The 21,969-nt window shown below is 40.4% G+C and overlaps 3 protein-coding genes across 3 annotated transcripts in view; 1 reads left to right on the forward strand and 2 right to left on the reverse strand.

Moving 5' to 3' along the window:
* nog1 (noggin 1) overlaps positions 1 to 6,461 on the reverse strand; it is a 42,756-nt gene extending 36,295 nt beyond the window's left edge. Inside the window, exon 1 of the mRNA XM_026164011.1 lies at positions 6,406 to 6,461. The gene's annotated coding sequence lies outside the window, so the exon portion shown is untranslated. The remainder of the gene's footprint in view (positions 1 to 6,405) is intronic.
* A 5,526-nt stretch (positions 6,462 to 11,987) lies between these two features.
* Positions 11,988 to 16,646, reverse strand: pctp (phosphatidylcholine transfer protein). Its single transcript, XM_026164012.1, has 6 exons — positions 16,273 to 16,646; positions 15,195 to 15,312; positions 14,215 to 14,294; positions 13,940 to 14,111; positions 13,355 to 13,422; positions 11,988 to 12,803 (listed from the first exon to the last, which is right to left on the reverse strand). The coding sequence occupies exons 1-6, from the start codon at positions 16,399 to 16,401 to the stop codon at positions 12,729 to 12,731; spliced, it is 642 nt and encodes a 213-aa protein (XP_026019797.1). The 5' UTR covers positions 16,402 to 16,646; the 3' UTR covers positions 11,988 to 12,728.
* Positions 16,647 to 17,232: 586 nt separating this feature from the next.
* On the forward strand, positions 17,233 to 20,740 carry tmem100a (transmembrane protein 100a). The gene is made up of 2 exons (XM_026164013.1): positions 17,233 to 17,762; positions 19,569 to 20,740. Exons 1-2 carry the CDS (start codon positions 17,726 to 17,728, stop codon positions 20,054 to 20,056), a joined length of 525 nt encoding a protein of 174 aa, XP_026019798.1. The 5' UTR covers positions 17,233 to 17,725; the 3' UTR covers positions 20,057 to 20,740.
* Positions 20,741 to 21,969: the final 1,229 nt, after the last annotated feature.

Consider the following 21,969-nt stretch of genomic DNA (forward strand, 5'->3'; position numbering starts at 1 on the left):
ACGCGCTGTCAACTTTACGCAATAATGCGAGAGGTGGAATTGTTTGCTTGTTTATTAAAGTGCTTTGAGAGTTTACAGAGGTCAACAAAAACTACGGCTACCACCCCTCCTCTCTGTCAAAATCAAAACCAGTGAATGACAGACTGACAACGCCCTCTTAATGTCACCGCTAGCACCCACGTGACTCCCGTTACACATCACCATAGCAACCAAACAAATGAAAACCCAGTGATCATCAAAATTCAATACATTTAGTTATGGCTCCTGCAATATGGAACAATTTCCAAAGAAGCTACTTTGATGTAAAAACCATATAAAGACTACTTAGTTTTGGTGATGTGTGGATTTCTCGACCTCCTTAATGTTTCCAGTTTCAAACGTCTATTTTCAGGTGACATCTTGACAACTTTTAAACTTTCACGTCACATCAAACGAGATCAGAGCTAGGGGTAACATCACTTTACTGTAACGCCTCTACCTCTGGTAGTAATGTGGAACTGGACTCACCTCTTGTTGCTTTTGATTTGTGTGAAACCACCAGGCAGAGCAGAGAGTGACTCTTGACAGAGACGAGGAAGACGGCAGTTCTTCTCAGCATTTTTCTATTTTCAGAACTTGTAAATCTACACTTCAATAAATCCATCACAAGGATCGTCATCAATCCAGCAACCAGCCTCAATCAGATTTGCTCATCTAACATGAAGGAAAAAGCAATAAGCGCAGAAAATGCATGACATTTATTTAGAAGAAATGCTTCATCAATGTGCTACAAAGTACAACTGCAGGCTATACAAGGCAAAAAAATAAAAATCCAGGAGACCTTCGTAATATAAGATTCCATATTTAGTAAACTAAACAAGGCAGTTTTGTTGTGCACCTGAGATATTTCTAGTGTAAAGTGTTGATTCTTGGCAGAGTCTCTGTTATTTTGATCTTTAATCTTTACTTTGCAACAACTTTTTAAGATTTTGACATTTTTTAAAGAATCAGCTGATCACCTTCATCGACTCACAGTAGCTTTCAGAATTTAATTTAGGCTCTTCAAACCTTTGAGGATCTTCACATAGCACAGTTGTGGTTATCCTGTCGATACAGTCGGACCTTTAAAAATAAATTCCTGGTGGTGTTTGACACTCCCAAGGCTGCCCTTTGCCTCCAGTTATGTTCATCATTTTTAATGGAGAGAATTTCTACTTATAAACCAGCGGCCTTGCCTCTGCTTTTTGTAAATGATTTAGTCCTTTTGGCTTAATCAGGTGGTAACCTCCAGCTCGCACTGGGCCAGTTTGCAGTCAGGTGTGAAGGAGTGGGAATGGAAAGTCCACGTTTCTTAACTGGAACTGCCCCAAGTGGAGGAGCTTAAGTAACTCAGGGTTTTGCTCAGGAGTGAGGGGAGAATGAAGTGGGAGGTTGGTGTCATGTCTGCAGTAATGTGGACACTGTGTCAGTCTATTGTGGAGAAGAAAGCTGAGCTCAAGCTGGCGATCTACCAGGCGATCTAGATTCCTACGCTCACCCTATGGCAACGAGCTCAGAATAGGGACTGAAAGAATGAGATCGCAGGTAGAAGAACTGGCAAGGAGCTTCCTTCGAGAGCTGGGTGGGCTCTTCCTTAGCGATAGGATGAGGAGTTTGATCAATCGGGAGTGACTCAGTAGAGCTGATACTCCTCAGAGAGAAAGAAAAGCTTTCAGAGATATCCGTCAGCTGGCTTGGGCCTTGTGTCTCCCTAGATGAGCTGGAGGAGGTGGCCAGGGACAAGGTGTGTCTTATAATAATAATAATAATAATAATGGATTGGATTTATATAGCGCTTTTCAAGGCACCCAAAGCACTTTACAATGCCACTATTCATTCACTCTCACATTCATACACTGGTGGAGGCAGCTACAGTTGTAGCCACAGCTGCCCTGGGGCAGACTGACAGAAGCGAGGCTGCCATATCGCGCCATCGGCCCCCTCTGGCCAAGACCAGTAGGCAAGTAGGGTAAAGTGTCTTGCCCAGGGACACAACGACCAGGACAGAGAGCCCTGGGATCGAACCGGCGACCTTCCGGTTACAGATGCGATTCCCAACCCCCTGAGCCACGGTCGCCTCTATTATTATTATTATTATTATTATTACTGCACCACTGCAGTGGCCAATCAAGCCACTTGACCTGACTAGCATAGAAAGCCGACTGTTAGAGTCAAAGGTTTTTTTTTATTCTTTTAAACAAATCTGATTGGAGCATCTATCAAAACAAGATCCCAGAAACAGAGTAAAAGAAAACGGGAGACTACAACAGAAAAGTCCATTAAAGCCGTCACTGCACCACCAGCAGCACTGTGACCTCATAGGAAACTACGACCATCTTCTTCCATCAGGAAACATCTGGGCAAACACTTCAGTTTCACGCCACATCAGCAGAGAAATAAAAAAAAAAAGAAAGAAAACAGGACAGGGGTGGGAGGGATACAAAGGTCCCTGGTCTGCTTTCACTTTTAACTCTGTGGTGGAGGGCCAATCAGGTGGATTATAGGGTCAACGAGGAAATGACCTTGTAATACATCGTTTCCACTGAGCAGTCCTCTGAGGCAGCTCAAAGAGGGTTTGCAGTGTATATGGCGGCATACGTCAATGACTGATGCTGGAGATGGAAATAAATTCTGTATTGTTATTTGTCCATGGTGACTATGAATCTTAGATCTGGAACTGGAGATGTCTCATAAAGTCAACACTAGATTCTTATCAGTTTTAGTGCATCATGAAGCAAAAAACACGGAATAATAACTGCTCATATTTGCTGCGTTGTCCATTTGCCATCACTGTTTTGAGCTTTTGGACATGTGTTTAATGCCTAAACCGACCACAGTGTTACATCATTGTCAGATTAAGCACGAATTATAAACTACAATTCAATGTAAGAGATTACTGGGGAGATTATTGGGAAACAAGAGTTAGATAATTCAGTTATAAAAATATCTCTTGTTAACTCTTAATAAGGCTGTTTGTGGAGAATGCAGACCAAACCGCATCACAGTGCTTTGAGAAATATGGGAGAAAATTGTTCCTGCTAATGATAGAAACAAGCCTGTTTCACCACTTTACGCAAAAAACGCACCGTCAAGTACGACCAGGCTGAGAAGACATATTAGTAGATGCTACCAGCTGGTGACGTGCACTCTGGAAATGAACAAATGACTACACCGAGGGTCGAAGCACTCACTGGATCAGGGGTGGGCAACTCCAGGCCTCGAGGGCCAGTGTCCTGCAGGTTTTAGATGTATCCTTGATCCAACGCAGTTGATTTGAATGGCTAAATGACCTCCTCAGCATGTCTTGAAGTTCTCCAGAGGCCTGCTAATGAACTCATCATTTCATTCAGGTGTGTTGACCCAGGGTGAGATCTAAAACCTGTAGGACACCGGACCTCGAGGCCTGGAGTTGCTCACCCCTGGATTAGATGCACGCCATGTGGATGGAAGTGACTGATGAGGTTCCGTGGTGGAAAAAGAGGAATTTAAGCAGCTGGTTAAAAATAACCTCAACCCGAAATTTACAATATTTTGTGCAGTTCCTGAAAAGTTCCAAGGTTAAGCTACTTTAGCAATAGTTATAAAGTTAAAATTAAAGTTAATTAGTTATTTTACACTTAAAACTTCCAGGGAAAACATGACCTAGGTTATGTCTGTGTCACTACTGTTGCACTCCAAAATGCTGCTGCTTGAAACCTCCAACTACAGATAACATTTTCCTATATCGACATAAATCCCTGAATCCATCCACTTTCTTTCACTTATCCGGAGCCAGGTTTATGATGCATCAGCCTAAGCAGAGAAGTGTAGACCTCCTTCTTCCCTACCACTTTCCTCAGCTTCTCTGGGGAACGCAGAGGCATTACCCAGACAGCTGAGAGACAATCTCTCCAGTGTGTCGCGAGTCTACCCCAGGGACTCCTCCCAGGAAGACATGCCTGAAACACCTCAACCAGGAGCCATCCTAGGTGTGTGTGTGTATTATAAATTTGCAAGTTTCCTTGAAATGGAGATTAATGCTACTCTTTCTAGTTAACAGACGCCCTTCAAACCCTGCTCTGCACTTACTCGAGTGCCCAAAAAACACATCTAAGCAAGACTAAAGCAGATCAGATGAAGGTTTATGAGCCATGTGAAGCACCGACGGTCAAATGTGTAAAACAACGTCTGTAATTATTTGTTAGTCATAGCAACAACAACACAGCTAATAAGAGGAAGGGTTTGATAAATTGTTCTGATGCAGTTCAAACTGTCAGCACTTTTACTACGAGCCTGTTTTTCTGGTTTAGGCACCGTCCCAAAATCCTGCGCTACAGTAAGCCTCTTAAGAAGAGTGGGTGTTGTTACAGCAGCAGATTAATGCTCAGAGTTTTACGATGAGATGTTTAAACACGCACATATGGCTGCGACAGTAAAAACACTAACAGGTGACGTGAATATCATTATCATCTTGTTACAAGCCGTGTTGTGGGAAACTCCAGGTCTTATCCCCCACCTGCAGATAAGCACATTCCTAATGGCAGCAGTGACCCCTCACAGCCTCTTGTAGCAGGTGAGCACACTGACATTCCACAACAACTGCCCAGCATCAGCAGGTGGGGCACGTCAAAGAGCCCAAAAGGCTCTAATGGACTCGGCTGTGGCCCAGTGCACAGCAGAGGGCAAGCCCACATTTTAAAGCACACGTCTACCCCCAAAAATGAGGCATCATGAAGTGTCAGCTTGCCTCCCCCGGCTTATCAGACACAATGTTGCCTTTGGTTATTCATTTAAAGCAGGCCAAGACTTTCTCAGAAGCGATGTTTGGATTCCAAGTGTCTCTTCAGCTTGCTTGGCACCATGCTAGCAATAGCCAACTTAGGATGACAGATGACGCACTAGAGCTTAGAGCTGTTGACATCCCTGGCCCAACTGAAACCTTTCCAGTTCTGTTTGTTTTTTATTTCTCGTCTCAGTTGTCTTTCACTAGTTGTTCAGCAGCACCGGTGCCGACTTCAGTTCATAGCTCGCAAATAATTGTTTTTGATACATTAAATTAAAATGTTGTTATGCAGATAAATAAATAATGAAGCAATAATGCATGGCTGTCATCAAATTAGCACACCTGGACACAGCACATCATTTGAAGTGTATCTGCCAGTTTCTCAGGATCAAGCGATATCGATTGAGGCCACACGTCAACAAAATTAAAATCCACAAACTCCACTGCCACCCTCAAAGGTCCCATGTAAATGACAGACAGCTGACATGTTGTCTCCACAGGCACACATTTCGACTCCACCGCCTTATCACACACACCATCAGACAAACTCTTGCTTCCTCTGGTTTATTCATTTAAAGCAGGCCAAGACTGTCTCACAAAGCACGTTTGGCTTCCAAGGGTCTCTTCGGCTTGCTTGGCACCATGCTACTATTAATCATCTTCAGATGACAGATGACACACTGGAGCTTAGAGCTGCTGACATGCCTGTTCCAGCTCAAGACATGAGACAGATACCTTTTGTTTGTTTGTTTTTCATTTCCTGTCACTCCGCACACCACTGTGCTATCTGTGCCAAGCAACATCTAGGGAGGCCCGACCCCAAGATTCGCACAACTCCAAGCGTTCCTCAACTAGACAACGCTGGACACCTGCGAAGATCCCAATGGACAGCCTGACAGGTTCAGAGGCTTCTGTGCATGTTTGTAGGACAGTCAGACACAAACCTTCTAAGGACCTGGGCGTCTGCTTCCAGGATCCACTTGTTGTGGAGAAAACTCCGTCACAGGATGAGAAACGAGAAAAGCCATAGCTCTGCTCACATTTCCTATCACAGTACGGTTAGCATAATTCCCAGAACAGAAACAAAATGTTTTGTTAATTTGTTTTTATACGAGAAACATCTGGTTTAAACTTTAAGCACAATCACCAACCTGTTCAGCTCATATCTGCTGTATCTTTACATGCATGTGCATTAGTTTGTAGAAAGGAATAAAACATGTTGCTCTATTTAGACTCGATAGTTGTGTTTATGTAGTGTTGTTGTTATTTTCTTGATTCAAACCAGCGTTAAAGGCTAAATGTTTCCTTTAAACAACATTTGTTTTGTTGTTTTTGTTGTTGAACTTCTGTTTGACACCTACAGTCACATGGCGCTCACTTCAAGCTAAGGCTACATATACACTTTACATATGAAGTCATATTAGAGAGTCAGTCTGTTAGCAGCACGCACCTGTTAGACATCTTCATTTAGAGACAAACTAAAGCTAAAATCCAGCTGTTTTCAACAGCTTTCTGTTAGCTGTATTAGCCGCCCTATTAGGCTTTAACACACAGTGTAGTTTCCTGTTTAAGTTTTACTTCTGTAACTGTTGTTAAATATAGAAAAGGGGGTGAAAAAAACTCACCAGGAGCTGCTGAGATGGCACAATCGGAGGCTTCGCAGTGAAGAGTCGGATCTGCTAACTGGACAATATGTGTATATATATATATATATATATATATATATATATATTTATTTATTTATTTTTTTAAGGAACAGCTAGCACGCTTCCAAGACATAAAATAAATTCACATTCAATCCGGTTATGTGGCATTTAATTACTTTACATCATCAATTAATTGATGAAAGTGCCGCTGGTGAACCGGATATAGCCTACTTTTCCTTTTTTAAATTCACAATCAGCAGCAGGGCCTCCATCTGGTCAGGAAACCTGTGCGCATGCGTGTGATTATAACGGTAGCTGTTATTGTGAAGTTCATTTTTCGGGAAAAATGTATGTTGTTTGTTGATATTTTTAGTTTTAAGAACAACTTTGACCTTCCTAATGCATTCAATCCCAACCACACGATTAAAATAAATAAATAATAATTAATCTAGACTTGGATTAAAGCACACAGCCTTATTCTTAGTGAAATAAAGACCAAGTGCGTATTTGCTGGCTGTGTGCTTTGACCACAACACGGTGAAAGTCTTCAAGCACTCACATTTGACAGAAAAACATCGCAGCTGTAAATCCCACATGCTGCTGTTATACACCACTGCTGTGGTTTAGTCTGCAGACGGTAAACTGTTTTTAAATGCCTCAGGTAAATACTGTGGCACTGTTGATATGAATGATCCGTGAATGCGCCGCCTGTAAAACGTTTAAAGTATCAAGTGCGTCATTAGCTGTGGAGGGTTCTGCGTCCTCACATATTCATGCAGGAACAGACTCTCGCTCTCTCCACGGCAGGGACGTGCAGAGGGGGGGGGCTAGAGGGGCTTGAGCACCCGCCCCTTTCCTGATGAGTGCCCAAAGTGCCCTTTTGTTGAGGCAACTTTTAAAAAATTTTTATTTATTTTTTTATGTGTGTGTGCGTGCGGAGTCCTTTCTGTGCCCCTCAACAATAATATTTAACTATTAATCACAGTTTTGCTAAATAAAAGGATCTGGCTTGCATCAGTCACATGATCACTATTAACCAATGATCGCCCTCGACGGCAGAACGCGCTGGTTACGAGCCGGGAACGAGCTCACAAAGAGCACGCGCATTTTTTGCGGTCCGGAGCTGTAGGAGAAACACAAGTTAACTCAGAGACACAGACTGATGCGACAAAACCAGTAAGTAGGTGTACAGCGCACACTGTAGTGTGTAGCACCCAGGAGTATTAGCTTATTACGTACACGTTGGTAAGCTGTCTTGTTGCAACTGACGAACTGAAACAAACGAGCGTGCTGTGTGTGCAACAGAGCGACAAACATTACCTGTCCTTTTATTAACTGCACAAGTAGTGCTGGTCATAGCTGCTGGCTACCTGTGTAAGGCTGTCATGGGTCTGTAGCTCTGTCACCGTTTCAGGGAACATATTTAGTTTTAAAGTATTTAGAACATATTTAGTTTTAAAGTATTTAGAACATATTTAGTTTTAAAGTATTTAGAACATATTTAGTTTTAAAGTAAGTTACAGAGCATTTCCTGCCTTTCTGGAGGGATTATATTTCACTAAAAAACGATCTAATATGCATGTCCACATAATAATTATTATAATTATAATATATTAAAAAACACAAGCTGTATTTTAAAAAACATACATTAAGAAGCAGATTATATTAGATTTATATTTTAAATAAGACAAAAGTTGGATTTTACAGCAGTAAAATGATTGTATCTCTACAGTTTAAACATGTAATAAGCTTTGCCCTGCACAGAGTGGATAGTGAAACAAATGGAATCATCATAAATACATTATTTCATATTTATTACTTCCCCCTCCTCATTGCTTTATTATTGTAGCTCTAGTAATGAATAATAATGTAAGGATTCTGGATCAGCACCATGATGCCCATAGTATATACAGTATTCTGAAGAAGGTCTAAAATGTCACTGTGTGTGCATGTGTGTGTTTTATTTAGCTGGATTTAAAAAAATATTACTCATGATATAACATTGTGCAGACATGGCTGGTAAGGACATGAGGAGGAAACAGTAGGCGCTGTATGAGGCTACTAAAGGCAGTGCTATAACATTTTTCTGTCATCATTTTATTATAGATTAAGTGCAAGAGTTGTTAGGTGTGGATAATTAGATTATAGTTTATTGCAATAGCAAGTTGTGCCTTGTTCTCAGATAGACAGCAAGTGGAGAGTGATATATGAAATGATGGGAAGGAAGGAAGAAGAGAAGCAAAGAGTGATTCACAGGCAGAGCCGAGTTTATGTCACAGTTTTTTGTTGCCTTATGGTTCCAAGCGCTGTCACCAATCTTTGCATTTTGTTATTATCTCATGACACTTGTTTAATCAGCTACCATCTCTCCTATGGACTTTTTAATGTCTACAGTCTCAGATCAACACAGCCCTGCCCTTCCCATATTAGATTCTTGATGAATGTGTGTTGTTGTTATTCAGCCTGGTTCAATGTGCCCCTTTTTAACTTTGAGCACCCGCCCCTTTAAACCTCTCTGCATGTCCCTGCTCCACGGGGAGGATCACGGCAGATGACCGTCCTTCCTTTGGCCTCCTGTTTCTTCCTGTTAAAAGGGAGTTTTTCCTTTCCACTGTCTGAGCGCTTGTTCATAGGGAATCATCTGATTGTTGGGGTTTCTCGGTATTATTGTAGAGTTTTTATCTTACACAGTTAAATGAGCTGAGGGCCACTGCTAGCACTGTCATCTCATTGGAGGGCCGATTTAGTGTTCAAGTAGTCCAAAAAACTAAAAAAAGAAAACACCCACAAATATTTCTGCAAATGTTGGGTTTTGTTTGGTTTTTTAAATTTCAAATATTTTATAACAACACAAAACTGCAAACGTGAGGGCAATTTTTTTTTCCATTGAACTACCAAATAAATAGAATAGAATAGAATAGAATAGAATTCAACTTTATTGTCATTGCACATGCACAGGTACAGGGCAACGAAATGCAGTTTGCATCCATCCAGAAGTGCTTAGTGATATAGATATATTACAATATATATTAGCAATAGTATAGATATGTGAGTATATTACAGAAATGGGTCTATTATGGTATGTTATAATGTACACGGTATGAAGTATGTTGTGAATATTCTATAACTATAAGTATGTACAGGCTGTAGTGAGTACAAGCTATGTACAGGCTATGAACAGGATATAAATATGAAAAACTATACAGAATATGAAATAAATAACTTTACAGAATCTGAGATATACAGCTATACAGAAATGTGAACTATGCAAGTTGTAAACAGTTGTAGGGTTAAAAATTATACAATGTACAGAATGATTATTTACACAGAGCTATACAGTAGTGCAGTTAAGATAAGTGAGGGTGTAGATAGTTTCTACAGAGGCTATATAAAGTGCTGGTGGTTGTGAGTGGTGGTTCAGTCCATGTTATTATTGTGTGTTTGAGGGTACAGTTGTCCATTGTGTGTGTGTGTATGTTCAGTCCATGTGTTAACGTGGGTCAGATGTCAGGAGGCAGAGTTCAGGAGTCTGACAGCTGTGGGGAAGAAGCTGTTCCGGTACCTGGTGGTCTTAGTCCTGAGGCTCCTGTGGCGCCTCCCAGAGGGCAGGAGGGTGAAGAGTCCATGTGATGGGTGACTGGGGTCTTTGATGATTTTCCCAGCCCTTTTCAGACACCGCTTCCTGTAGATGTCTTTTATGGCAGGAAGTGGTGCTCCGGCGATACAAACACATTGGTCCTCTCTTTCTGGACAGACACGTGGCAGCACTGCTGCTATTATTTTGTTCATATTTAACTAGGGCTGCTCGATTATGGCAAAAATGATAATCACGATTATTTTCACTGAAATTGAGATCTCGATTATTTGACGATATTTATTTAACCCTTTAAGACCTACTATAGAACCAAGTCCACCAGAGATTATATTTTTCTTTTTACATGTTGTAGTGCCATTTGTGGGAGCATTTCAAGTTGCTATACAACTGTTATAGCCCATATTTTAATAATATGTATGCATTAAGTCCATAGTAACTACATTAATTGCAAAAAAGTGCAATAAACTACAAAAAAAAATTGAAAATCGTTTTTGTTTGTTTTTTTATATATATTTCTACTTGGAGAAATTTAAGAGGTTTGTCCCTCAAAACTTTAAATACAAAAAAGTTGCAAAAAATAGTTTACAACAACAGGAAACTTATTTTGAGTGTGTTCATAGTTTTATTTTGGAGATACACCAATTTTTATATACTGCAGGAAAAACAAAAAAACAATCCTATGATGCAAATTTTCAAAGAAAACAGCATGTGCATCAAAATAAACTATTTCCAGCAGTGCAATTCGAGTTCTAAGCATCCCAGAAACTATTCAGAAAAGTCAAACATGAGCAGTATAGGCCTTTAAGGCCTACAAGTAAAAAAAACTACATTTCCGCGAAAATGACACCACTTCCGGTTTCAGCCAGGAAATGGCGGATATGTGATAGTTCGCGCTGACGCCTGTTTCACTGTGGGAAGTGTTACGAACAGCTGATCGGATCAGCGAAGCGTGTTTCTGGAATATTATGTTTTTATTCCTGCAAGCGCTTTTTATGCAATTTTTGCAAAGCTATATGTGGAAGGAAACCGTGACCGAGGACAAGCTGATGGCATCAGATGTAAGTACAACTCCTCTGGTTTCATATGCAAAACAAATTATTGCGCTAGCTTACACGGTCCAGGTTCTACAGGGATTTAAAAATAGTTACACAAAACGGAGCGTGCTGCTCTGACCGGCTTTAAAGGGTTAACAATGACTTTAAAAAATAATATAAAATAGTGTGCAACACCACTGAAGTTTTTTTTACCTCTCTTTTCAACCAACGGCAGTCACTCTCCTCTCCAAATAACTTCTGCTTAGCTTTCCGAGCTTCCCTCGGGTCCTCTTAATCAGCGGTCTCCAACCTTTTTTGCGCCACGGACCGGTTTATGCCCGACAATATTTTCATGGACCGGCCTTTAAGGTGTCGCGGATAAACGAGGGAGGGGCTAATAATCGGCTCAGTCATTTTTAATGATCGTTGAAAGCCCAGATCGTAATCGTGATTAAAATTCGATTAATTGAGCAGCCCTATATTTAACAAAACAAAAATGCAGTGTACACAGTGTTCGACTCTCTCACTGAGCTAACACAGCCAGTCCCTCAGCACGACTGTACTCTCTGCTCATGTTGCCTTCATATTAAATCATTCTTAGAACTTAACACTGCACTCAACAACAAACAAATCCTCCCTAACAAAACAATAACTTCCAGGTCAAATTACATTATATAGTAACGGTCACGTGAGCCGCAAGTGGCCCCCAGGCCACGAGTTTGAGACGCTGTAGAGGACCTTGAGGTGACTGTTATTGTGCTTTGACACAATATAAATAAAACTGAATTGAAACTGAATTAAAATTATGGTACACTGAATTTTACCTTTTAAGAATTTTGAAACTACCCACCATTTTTAACAAAAGCACAGGATTTTTGTTCTCTTAACAAACACAAGTGTCAGTGTGTGTGGAAAAACTCAACAATTTCAGCTTTAGTTTAAAATAAAAGTTTAATTACATCAATAAAAGCAATATTACACAGTAATAGGCTTTTTATGACCAGATAAAACCACATTCACCTGTATCAACAGGAAATATAGCCTGAATTTACACAATATCTGAGATAATATTGCATCTTTGACTAAAACTCCTGAAACCTTTAGAAGGTACTCTCATTTTCACGTCATCGGAAACAGAAAGAGATTAAATAAACTACATGCAGTGGATTGAAAATGAACAGATTCCAGTGTTTTCAAACCTTCAGTAAATCTAAATACATAATCCATCTGTCACATTTACAGTAAATGACTTTATAGAAACAGACAAAGTCGGAGCATTTTATACAAGATTTCACTACACAGGCCCAAAAGGAATAACCTATAACTTCTGTATAAACATTTAATTTAAAAAATACCCCACGGCATCCCATTAATCCTGATTGGAATTTGCATAGATTGCACAAACAAAACAACACAGTATTAATCAATACAGCACAAAGGACTTGAATTGATTCCCTGCAGCTATTTAATCAGAGTGGCCGGCCATGCACGTCATGCCTGAGTCAACAGCATGCTAGAAAAAACAAGTAGCAGCCCACACAAAGCCACATTCATCCCGTAAACGCAATTTCAGTGTAATTATACAATTTTAAAAATGCTTCCCAGAACTAAAGAGACAGAAAGAAAAATCAACCAAAGCTCTTGACCAGAAGCCGCTTTCCCGTCAGCTGCCCTCATTTCTTCTGGCAGTAGTTTTTGTAGTTACTGCAGGCCTTCTGCATGTCCGTTAAGAACCCTGGAACCCCTTTCTGTTTTGAAAAAACACACGCAAAGAGCATCTCTATCAGCGAGCGTCATTCACACATGTGCCAAGAAGACCCACCTAGGAGTGGCAAGCATTGACGTCAGCCTGCAACACATCTGCGAACCATAACGATGGGAAAGCATGAAGGCAGGCAGAGGGACGGAGCTCTCGCGGGCCTGCGAGTGAACTCTTTAACGCCCTCTTTAAAGCTCTCATCACAGATCAGTTTAAGCAGGTCAACTATGAACACGTGTGCATTTCAGGGGTTGTGAGGCCCTGGTGCAAACTGACGCCTTAAACACTGCAAGACTTTGAACGCCCCTTTAAACAAGAACTAATAAATCAGAACGTGTTTCAAATGATGAAGAGTGATGCACAGATGTTTTGGTGTATGTTAACCACACAGAGCACAGAAGAGGAAGACGTATCTGTTGAGGATGTAGTCTTACATGCAGTTGTCTTTGCAGTTGACCCATCTGTTTAATGGGCAATCATCTGATTTAGAGTTTTTCATGCAAAGTTCTAAATGTGTTTGTGTGTTTGTGTTTGACTCACCTTCGCTGCCCAGTTCACCAGCCAGGTGGGAATATTTCCGCCAGGATTGTCAAAGTAATTCATGAAAACTGAAACACAAGCAGGCGGTTCAATATTTATACAGTTTCTGCAACCAAGCCTTCCATTCTGAAAAGTGAAGCTAATGCAGCACGTTTTCAAACCTGCATTCTTTCTAATGGCCAGCAGGGGGCGACTATCCTTGTTCAAAAGAGGAATAATTACATAGAAGTCTATGAGAAAATGAGTCTACTTCTCACTTGATTTGCAACTTCAGTAGACACTTTTCAGAAGCGTTTATAAATTCAATCACTCATTTAAAGATTTATTTAATAACTTATTATGTTCATCTAGTAAATTATGGTCCCATTTACAGTAAAACAGATGATAAACCAGGGCCACCGACGAATCTACGAGCATATATGTTATTCCGTTTCAGTGAACGGCTCAAATGATGGGCCATTTGTATAATTTAAACTGCAAATGTATTCACATGAACCTGGAATCTTTCTGTTAAAAAAAAACACATTTATTTACATGAACATAATTATATAACTGCAATTGTTTAAAGTGATCTTATTGTGTTACGTTTAGTTCCACCAGCTCCGTCACTCTCCAGGGAAACGCTCTGCTTGTAGTCTTTGACCCGAAGCACGCCGCTCTTTTCTGGACACGGTGTCTCCGGGGAGCTTTTGGCAAGGATCACCCAGATCTTCCTGCCGTCCATATCCAGGTCTTTCCGCTCCCTCACATAAACATACTTAGGTTTAAGCTGTTAGGGAACATGACACGCTGAGAAAAGCATTCACAGCCTTTTCCAAATCTATGCGAACTGAACGTATTAGTGCAGATCAGAAGGATACGTCTCTGTTTGACAGCGGGAACGGGTATTTCACTTCCCAGTAGATGGCTGACTGTCCATCAAAGTCCTTCTCATATAGCTCTGAATAAGAAAAATGACACAATCATTCAATGAGCTACAGAAGCACATAAATATCAGCTGAAATACATGATATCAGAATCAGAATACTTTATTAATCCCGAGGGAAATTAGGGAAAAGAGAAGGACAACCACCCCCAACTATACTAACCATTACATTTTAATGTCTTATGAGGAAAAAATGGCCAAGGAAATGAATATTTTCAAGGAATATACTTGAAATACTGCAATAACCACTTCATCTTTACAGAAAACTACTTGCAACACTAGCAGGTTGTATTTGTACAAGTTGTGGTTTGCATACTGCACAAGACAGACTGCATGGAAGAGAAGGAGCGCTTTAGATTCAATGAAAGGATAATAAAGGAAATCTTTGGGTTTTATTCTCTCCTTCACTTTAATATTTTTCACTATACTAGAACAATTTGCATCTGTTTAAGACACTACAGCTAATACACTAGAGATTTACCTTTAAAGTTTTCCTGCTGATTGATCATTATCTTTAGTTTATTCTCCACTTCTTTTGCTCTTATGTAATCTTGCTTTATATTAACACACCCAAAATCAGGAAACTAGTTGCCAGTCGGTTGTAAAGTGGCATTCATGGGTAATGTAGGCCCCTCTGATATCTGGATATTTTTAAGGAGAGACACTGAGAAGCTATCACCACAGAAAACACAGAAAATGCTACTGAAATTAGCAGCTTTCAGCTAAAAGACTACAGCTACACCATGTTACCTGCTGGGTACTGTAGATGTGCATGAAAACAGGGATGAAAGAAAAGTGAAACTGTTATTTTAAAGCATTAATGAAGACTAAAAGATCGGAGAAGACACAGAGATAAAAGAAAGACAGTAAACGTGGTGTGAACCCTGCCTTCCTGGGCTGTTTCTGTTTTTTTACCTTTCACATATCCATCCCAATCTTTTCGATACGTCAAGTCCATGTAGACATCTGCACACAGCTCTGGAGTGCAGGTGGTGAGCACACCATAGACTTTGTACTCATAAAGTCCAGTTTCCTGCAAACAGCACATGAAAGTTCTCTCTTCCAACTGCAGGCCATATGATGCCACACCCACACTATGCAACTAAGCCCTGACCACACCACTCTGATTAGTGCCAGTCTACGTTTCTCACGCCCAGTGAGGAACTGTGTTGGCCTAGATTCAAATGTTTGGGTTTTTTTCCTTTTAACATTGATTTTTCAATGTTTTATGCAAGAAAACTAAAGCAATACTTAGAATGAGAAATATATTAGGTACATTTATGTCTTCTAAGAGTAAAAGTCATACCAAATTCCATTATCTATAACGTGTACAAATTGAAGTGATTTATTTTAGATTTAAGATAGGTTTTTTTTCTCCAAAAGTTTGTTTTTAAAGAAAAATGTTCAAAGAATCATTTCACTTATATCACTCAGCATGTTTTGAAGTAAACAGAGGTGACAATTCACACATAACCTCGAAGAAACATTTTTCATAACTGAGATTTTAAACTTTCATTGTTATTTACATTAGGCTTCCACTGACAATCTTGTTTTAAATCAACCAAAAAGCCAACCTAGATGTGTCAGGGATGTGCCGAATTGAAGGGTGGATCATTGCAGATGCATGAATGTCTTCAACGAGGTTAGTCAGGGTGTCTGTTTACGCCCCAAGGCAAGGCAACTATAAATCGACGTCTATCCGAATGGAGTTTGGTTGGACTGGTGCAGCAAGTTTCTGAGTGGAGAAAAAACATACTCCCGCTCAGCTTCCGGCTTCTTCCCCATGCTAGCCGCTGCTGTTTATCTTTGCTGCTAATAAATTAAACTAAACTTATACTCAGCTTGATAACAGCTCAACGTTTTGACAGAGAAAAGGTGGAAACATAAAACAGCGACAGTTCAGGCTCTGCAGCGCTCACCACATTCATTCAAACTGGCTCGCCGAGTCGCTTTTCCTGCAGCAGAAGCAGCAGTTTGACTGGAGATTTCCTACCTTGTCATAGAGCCGGTAGATTTTCACTCCCATCGTCTCCACGAACAGCTCCCATCCTCCCTCCAGCTGCGGCTCGTCCAGCTCCTTCCACGCATTCTGGAACTCCTCATCCGTAAACCGCAGCGACATGATGGACTCTCACTGTGACACACCGGCAAGCCCGCAGCCAAGCACCATACTTCCGCTCCCGGCCTTCAAAATAAAACACGCAGTGCAAACAGGAGCATTTCTGAGATAGGACGTACAGGATGTTTGGACATCACGCTTCTGTACAGATTTGACCTCTCCACACTTCTATTCAGAATGATATTTAATTAAGCTGCAAAATGAACGTGAATGAGAGCAATTTAAAAAAAATGCTGGTATTATTATGAATTTTCTAGTAATGTTAATAAAGTGCAATTATATAATAAAACTAGCTAATATAGATTTCATATGGATTTTATTTAACTTTTCAGTTTCAGTTTAACTCAAAAAAGTATAGCAACAGTCTCAAGGCGCTTTATGTTCATGCTAGAGACCCTACGATAATACAGAGAACATCTCAAGAATCAAACAATCCCCTATGAATAAGCACTTTGTGACAGTGGGAAGAGAAAACGCCCTTTTAACAGGAAGAAACCTCTGGCAGAACCAGGCTGCCATCTGGGATGGCCAGATTCAGATAGTGGATTCTGATAGTTTGATACTAGTTTCAGGACAAACTCTAATAATTAGCCATACCGGTAATTATGATTTTTTTTCTTAAATTGGTCAATATATATAAAAACTTGTATGAGTCTGTTTAAGAAAAAAAAGGCTAAAGGGCTAGGTTGGAGAAGAAGAAGAAAGACCTGGACCCAGGTAAGAAGCAGAGAGGTAGAAAATGGATGGATGGATGGAAAAGCTCAGTATATAGGTGACTTATATATATATATGCATGTATATATTGTGTCTATTTCTTACTTAGTGTATTGTCTGTCTTTGTTACTGTTTATATTGCAGCACTGTAACCAAAATAATTTCCCCTAGGGATCTATAAAGTATTCTGATTCTGATTCTGATATAAATCTAAAGAAGTGAGGCACTGTTTATTGCAGGGTGTTAGAATGTTTACTCAGGCTACATACAGCCCAACCTGATGTTATCAGTGAACAGTCATAATGATAAAAGATTATGGAGTGATATGCCATTATTTTTCTTTCATTCATTTACATCGCTTACACAGTATGCCCTTTATCAGCTGATAAACTCAAGGCGTAACAAAACAAACAAAGCAAACCTTCGGACTTCAAAATAAAGGCAGGCAATCAACGCGTTTTATTTTGAAACGCACCGCCGGATTCACCAGCTTTCCCCGATGGTTTCCATCTTCGCTCTGCAGTCAGAGGCGCATGAAACAGTCCCGCTAGAATGAGGATGGCAGTGCGGCTGGCAGCTCCTAACCTGACGACTCTACGGTGCGGCAGTTCTCATGAATGGGAGTCAGATTCCAGCCCGGAGAGTCCGCTGTGAGCTTCAACACTGAGCGAGAACAAACAACATTCACTTTTAATTAGATTAGTCTGGTTAAATAATTCATCAGCTCATAGACAAGTCTCACTGCAGCAGAGGGACACTTTGCAAACTTTGCCACATGGAAAACGGCTCTGAGGTAACGAAGCTTTCTTCTTTATTTCCCACCTAAAACAGGCTATCTGCACTAAATTTACTACACATTAAAAACATATATCGTTACCAGCTGAAGCCAGGCTGTGTTGCTGCTTGTTGCTATAGCTGAACTGGATTTGGTTATTTGCTAAGATTTTATAGATTTACTTTTAACTTTATAAATCCTCATTTTTTGTTACCCCAATAAACAAACTTTCATGTTTACCACTAAGAAAGCCTGCAAGAGTTAGTTTGGAGAGTTCCCCACTCTTCACATTTTCTTGTTGTTTAAAAGTCCTGTGGCTTCACAGCTTGCAGCTTTCCCCCCTACAGTATCCTCCCTTCTTTAAATGGTCCAGAGCCACAAACTACACTTAATTTCTTCAGTCTGTCCCGATGCTGGTCATTTTCATTGCAGCTGTGTATGAATAATAGATCAGTCACTTTACAGGAACTTTGTGTACTGCTGAACTAAAGGGTTAGGGTTTGACATTTATATGATTTATGTCCTCTATTTTTTTTTTTACTTTTAAGAGAAGACGACTCAAATCAAGAAAATATTTAATCACAAAAATATTAAACAAGATTCATAAATAAGAGTGGGGGGACATACTGGTTACAGTTACACTGCTTCTACCATGAGTAAATCATTTACAGTTATTCAAATTTATTAATTTTTTATATAAAACAAATTTTAAAAGCTTTTGTTTGAGGGAAAAAAGACATTTCTTGACTTGAAGTAACAGAAATACACAGATCTGTGCTCTCTTTTCTGGTTGTTTTGTTTCATTGTTTGTGGATAGTAAAGATTTTGACATGTGTGCTGATGTACACAGAAGTTTCTTCTTCATTTATGCGGTGACCCCGCTCTAAGGACTTTTAGATACTAAAATCCATACAGTGTGAGACATCAGATACCAGCAGATACCAAACGCAGCGTCTAAATTTAATGCTGGACATTAAATGGCTTTCTTCATCTTGATAAAGTTGTTTTCCTGGAGGAAAATAGGGAAGGTGATGAGATTTTATTATCTTGTGTTTTTCAGTGTCATTACACAGTTAAACCAAACGGGTCTCCACTCTGTTGGGAAGTAGTTTTGGTGGTAAAATGCTGCGGCTTCTGTATTATTTTGAAATAGTGAGCCCCAAAGTATTGGCTGCAGAAGACACAATCCTGTAGGTGTAGCACTGACCATTGGGCGAGGAAATTCTGCTCATGTTTAGAAACTTGATTAAATAATTTCAATTTCAAACATCTGGACTGATAAAGTCCCAGCAAGTCTTTTCTACCCACTTATTGTGACTCAGCTTTCCATGCAGCAGGCGTGTGTGTGGAGGCGGGGTGAGCGCTTGTGAAGATGTTTGTGATTTCGAAGCTCCTTGCATTTCATGGAGCAGTTTGTAATGTCATATCCTGCGCTCTCCAGGGAATGTCTCAGCTCGTGCTGGGACGAGTGGTCCGGCGTCATTCTCCTCTGACTGGGTCAGAAGGAGGCGGCTGGGATTGTGCAAAGAGGTTACATGGGTTTATTAAAGCAGCATGTGGTCAGGAGGGGGGAGTTGTGAAATGTGTTGAATTATAATAAAAAGCTTCTGCCAGAGTTTCTTTTGCTGTTTACAGTGTTGAGCAACACGTTTGAGCACTTTCACTGCTTCTTTCTCCACAGACTGGGAGATCCTGATCACAGGGAAAAGATCAATAACGAGGAACCATCTGTGGTCTGTTAACAGAAGACTGCTGGATCCTGAAATGCCAGAAGACGCTAGCAAGGAGGCCATGAGAACACCAGCGACACCAGAGAAGGCCAACAACGCCGAGCGCCCTGCTGTCGCCATGACAGCCCTAAACATCCCCCTAGTTAATGAAGTGCAGCTGACCGCAGCCACCGGCGGGGCAGAGCTCTCCTGCTATCGCTGCACGATCCCGTTTGGTGTGGTAGTGCTCATTGCGGGCATCGTGGTCACCGCGGTCGCTTACAGCTTTAATTCGCACGGCTCCACCATCTCCTATTTTGGCCTGGTGCTCCTCTCTGCAGGACTCTTGCTTTTAGCGTCCAGTGCCATCTGTTGGAAGGTGCGGCTGGAGAGGAAGAAGGAGAGGCGGCGGGAGAGCCAAACGGCCTTGGTTGCAAACCAGAGGAGCATTTTCACTTGAAGCGGCAGTTTAAACAACGCAGCTCCAGGTTTTCTGAGTCTGAAAAGGCCTGATCTCGACACGGTTTGATGAAGAACCAGCTGAAGGCAGATGTTGTCCAGAATGTTTCTTCAGTTTCCGACCTGTAAAAGCTCCGACTCTCAAGGCTCAGAATTCAAAGCTTTACAGACATTGTGAGGGATTTATTTGTCAAACAGACGTGGAGCATCTGGTAAGCTGGGAACACAGCCAGAAGGAATGTATCACAATTAAGATGAATTACCACTGTGCGGAGTGGCGTAGAGGAAGTCTCCCATTAATCGGCTGTTGGATGTGCTGCCTTTGATTGCAGCGGGAAGGACTGTGGTTTGAAAAAGTCCAGAACAATGACTCTTGCCTCATTTGCTAGGCTTCAACTTGCAAATATCTGTTTAGAAAGTCTCATCTTGCAGGAAATGGGGAGAAATGACCTGCTTTTGAAGTATGGTACGTTATAATGGCTGAGAAGGACTATTAAATTTTGAATATGCATCCTCTTAAAGCACTTTGATCCTACATATTCATCATATTATGTAATACATTTCTTTAAAAAAAATAATGCAAAGATACATCCACATTTTATGTAGCAATACTTAATGTGGACAACTACATTTTTACTGTCTATAGCTCATATTGTGTAAAATTAAACTAGCAGCTTTGTTTTAGCGTAATCATTTGCATGTATTCATTGTTATCACATGATCATGATGTTTAATAAAATCATTTTATCAAGCATGTTGTTAGTGTCGCAACTGGACAGAATTAATTTAGTTTTGTCTTGTTTTGTTGTACGTCTTGAAAGGAAAGACTGTATATAAAAGATGGGTGTAGCCATGTCACCCATTGGTTTGAAATTTGAAGAGCTAACATAAGTGTTTTAGCTACGATGTTGGGTTTGTGGAGCCACGAGTGACGGTATTTAGACCAAAGGGGGGAGTGTAGCGCTAGCAAGAATGGTTAGCTAGCCGCATCCAAAAATTCTGACTGCATCACACATACAGACACACCTGCTAAATAAAAGATTAATAAAATACTAGCATTTCACCAAGTGAAACTGGACCATAGACTTCTTGTACAGTTCAGTGACTCAAATTAGCAGAGGAAATGCTTAGCAGATAGCTAGGCTATTAGCCACAGCACCTACATTTAAGCAAGTTATTTAAAAAATAAATATACCACCCACCATAAAGTTTTTATAAAGAGAGAAATCATCCATAAAGCCCCCAAAATGTCCCCAAAATGCTGCAGTTTTGTTTTTTAGGGTTTTTATTTCCACTCGCTTTGTTTCTTAGCCCCAAACACTGTAGCCACTTTAGCTTAGCAGAAAAATGTGAAACTGCTAGCCTGTGTGTGTCCAGATTATCAGTGTTCTAAAGTGTTCTAAGTGTTCTAAAACCCATTGAGTGACATTTAATTAAATATAATATGTAAAGCTTATTTTTCATTTGCTAAGATCACCAGGTTTTTGGTAACATGTGTATGCATAGATCAAACACTTAGCAAAGTGCTAATACAACATTAGTAATGTTGATTAGGGACACGAGGTTTTGGTCTACCTTTAGACACAGTGAGCTCAGCTTAATCCTCTATTTGCAGTTCTTCTAAAATTTTAACTACACACAAAAGTCACCCACCGTCACCTGGGGCATATTCAGTATACAAACAGTGTGGGTCTTTTTGCTACAGCTTGAATGACGTATATTAAAAATGGAGTAGCAACACTGTCTTATCCATCAAGCCATCGTGTCACCCCTCCACTTAACATTTGAACATCTTTGAACATGACGGACAGAACAGATGTAACTGAATCAGCAGCTAAACAAACTAGGAAACAGGTAAGGTCACAAATAACAGTATGTCAGTTTTCTCAGAGTTCTCTATAATACTACACAAAA

Source organism: Astatotilapia calliptera, chromosome 4 (assembly GCF_900246225.1).
Source record: "Astatotilapia calliptera chromosome 4, fAstCal1.2, whole genome shotgun sequence".
Classification (NCBI taxonomy): Eukaryota; Metazoa; Chordata; class Actinopteri; order Cichliformes; family Cichlidae; genus Astatotilapia; species Astatotilapia calliptera.